Source organism: Mus caroli, chromosome 4 (genome assembly GCF_900094665.2).
Source record: "Mus caroli chromosome 4, CAROLI_EIJ_v1.1, whole genome shotgun sequence".
Classification (NCBI taxonomy): domain Eukaryota; kingdom Metazoa; phylum Chordata; class Mammalia; order Rodentia; family Muridae; genus Mus; species Mus caroli.
Window position 1 is genome coordinate 81417631 of NC_034573.1, and position 1757 is coordinate 81419387.

At 40.4% G+C, this 1757-nt stretch overlaps 1 protein-coding gene across 1 annotated transcript; it reads right to left on the reverse strand.

Annotated features, from left to right (window-relative positions):
* Window positions 1–216: 216 nt before the first annotated feature.
* Window positions 217–1020, reverse strand: LOC110292939 (interferon alpha-9-like). The gene has a single exon (XM_021160629.1). The coding sequence runs from the start codon at window positions 956–958 to the stop codon at window positions 389–391; it is 570 nt and encodes a 189-aa protein (XP_021016288.1). The 5' UTR covers window positions 959–1020; the 3' UTR covers window positions 217–388.
* Between the last annotated feature and the right edge of the window lie 737 nt (window positions 1021–1757).

Below are 1757 nucleotides of genomic sequence, written 5' to 3' on the forward strand. Positions count from 1 at the left end.
AATTTCATAAATTCATTCTTTTTAATAGCTGAGTAGTACTCCATTGTGTAAATGTACCATAATTTCTGTATCCATTCCTCTGTTGAGGGACATCTGGGAACATTTAAAATTTGAAGAGACACTGAAAAGCAAGGTGTTATATAAAGAAACTTTCTTTGAATATACAATCGTTTTAATTACATATGATGGTTGCTACAATAAAGAAAATATAAGACTGACAGACTGAAAATAAATACATGCTTTTACATACAGAAAAACTTTGATCAATTTTTGCTGAAACATCTAGGCAGATTGATTGTATTCATACAAAAATAAATGAGTTTTTAAAGGAAAGCCTATAAAGAGAGGTAGAGTTCAGAAGCGCCACCTCCACACTTTGTCTCAGGACTCACTCCTCCTCGCTCAGTCTTGCCAGCAACTTGGCTGAGGAAGACAGGGCTCTCCAGACTTCTACTCTGACCACCTCCCAGGCACAGGGGCTGTGTTTCTTCTCTCTCAGGTACACAGTGATCCTGCGGAAGTATTTCTTCACAGCTAGCAGGGAGTCTTCCTGGGTCAGGGGAGGTTCCTGCATCCCCACTTGCTGCATCAGACAGGCTTTGAGGTCATTGAGCTGCAGATGGAGGTCATTGCAGAATGAGTCTAGGACGGTTGCATCCCAAGCAGCAGATGAGTCCTTTGATGTGAAGAGGGTCAGGATCTGTTGGGTCAGCTCACTCAGGACAGGAATAGCTTGAGCCTTCTGAATCTGCTGGGCATCCACCTTCTCCTGGGGGAATCCAAAGTCCTTTCTGTCCTTCAGGCAGGAGAGAGGGGAGAGTCTCCTCATTTGTGCCATAAGTGTCAAGATTTTCTTGTTCCTGAGGTTATGAGTTTGAGGCAGGTCACATCCTAGAGAGCAGGTTGACCAGTAGCTCATCACCACCAAGACCATCAGGAAAGCAAAGGGCCTAGCCATTATGAGTCTTGAAGAGGCTGCTGGTCTTCTGAGCTGTTTGGTTCTGAGTTTTCCCCTTTAAGTTCTCTGAAAACTCTCTTGTCTAGATGTGCCTTAAATATAGTGGAAAATAGTTTTTATTTTCTGAATGCCCTCTCCTAACTTCCCAGTGGTCTTTTCACTTTCTTTTGCTTGTTCTCAGCTTGGGTCTGTGCCTTTTTGTCTGATCCATTTTGGTTTTCATTATTGTTTCCTCTTTTTTTTGTTCCACACCCCCCTAAAGGGTGTCTTACAGGTTCTCTTTTTCTATTTTATTCTATTATTTATTTATAAATTATCTTTAATCTTTTTTTACAGTCAAATCATCATTAACCTCCTGGTCCACCCTCTAACAGTTCTTTATCCCATTCCCACCACAGGGGAAAAAATGTCTTTGAAACTGAACACAAGTATTATAAGACAAGTTTTTCTATGAAATAGCACACATTGCACCTCACACAATAATAGTGGGAGACTTCAACACGCCACTCTCACCAATGGACACATCATGGAAACAGAAATTAAACAGGGACACAGTGAAACTAACAGAAGTTATGAAACAAATGGATCTGACAGATATCGACAGAACATTTTATCCTAAAACAAAAGGATATACCTTATTCTCAGCACATCATGGTACCTTCTCCAAAATTGAAAACGTAATTGGGCACAAAACAAGCCTCAACATATACACAAATATTGAAATTGTCCCATGCATCCTATCAGATCACCATGGACTAAGGCTGATCTTCAATAACAAAATAAATAATAGAAAGCCAAC

Excerpts from the sequence above, each read along its gene's own strand:
- LOC110292939 (XM_021160629.1), bottom strand. The coding sequence starts at position 958 with ATGGCTAGGCCCTTTGCTTTCCTGATGGTCTTGGTGGTGATGAGCTAC.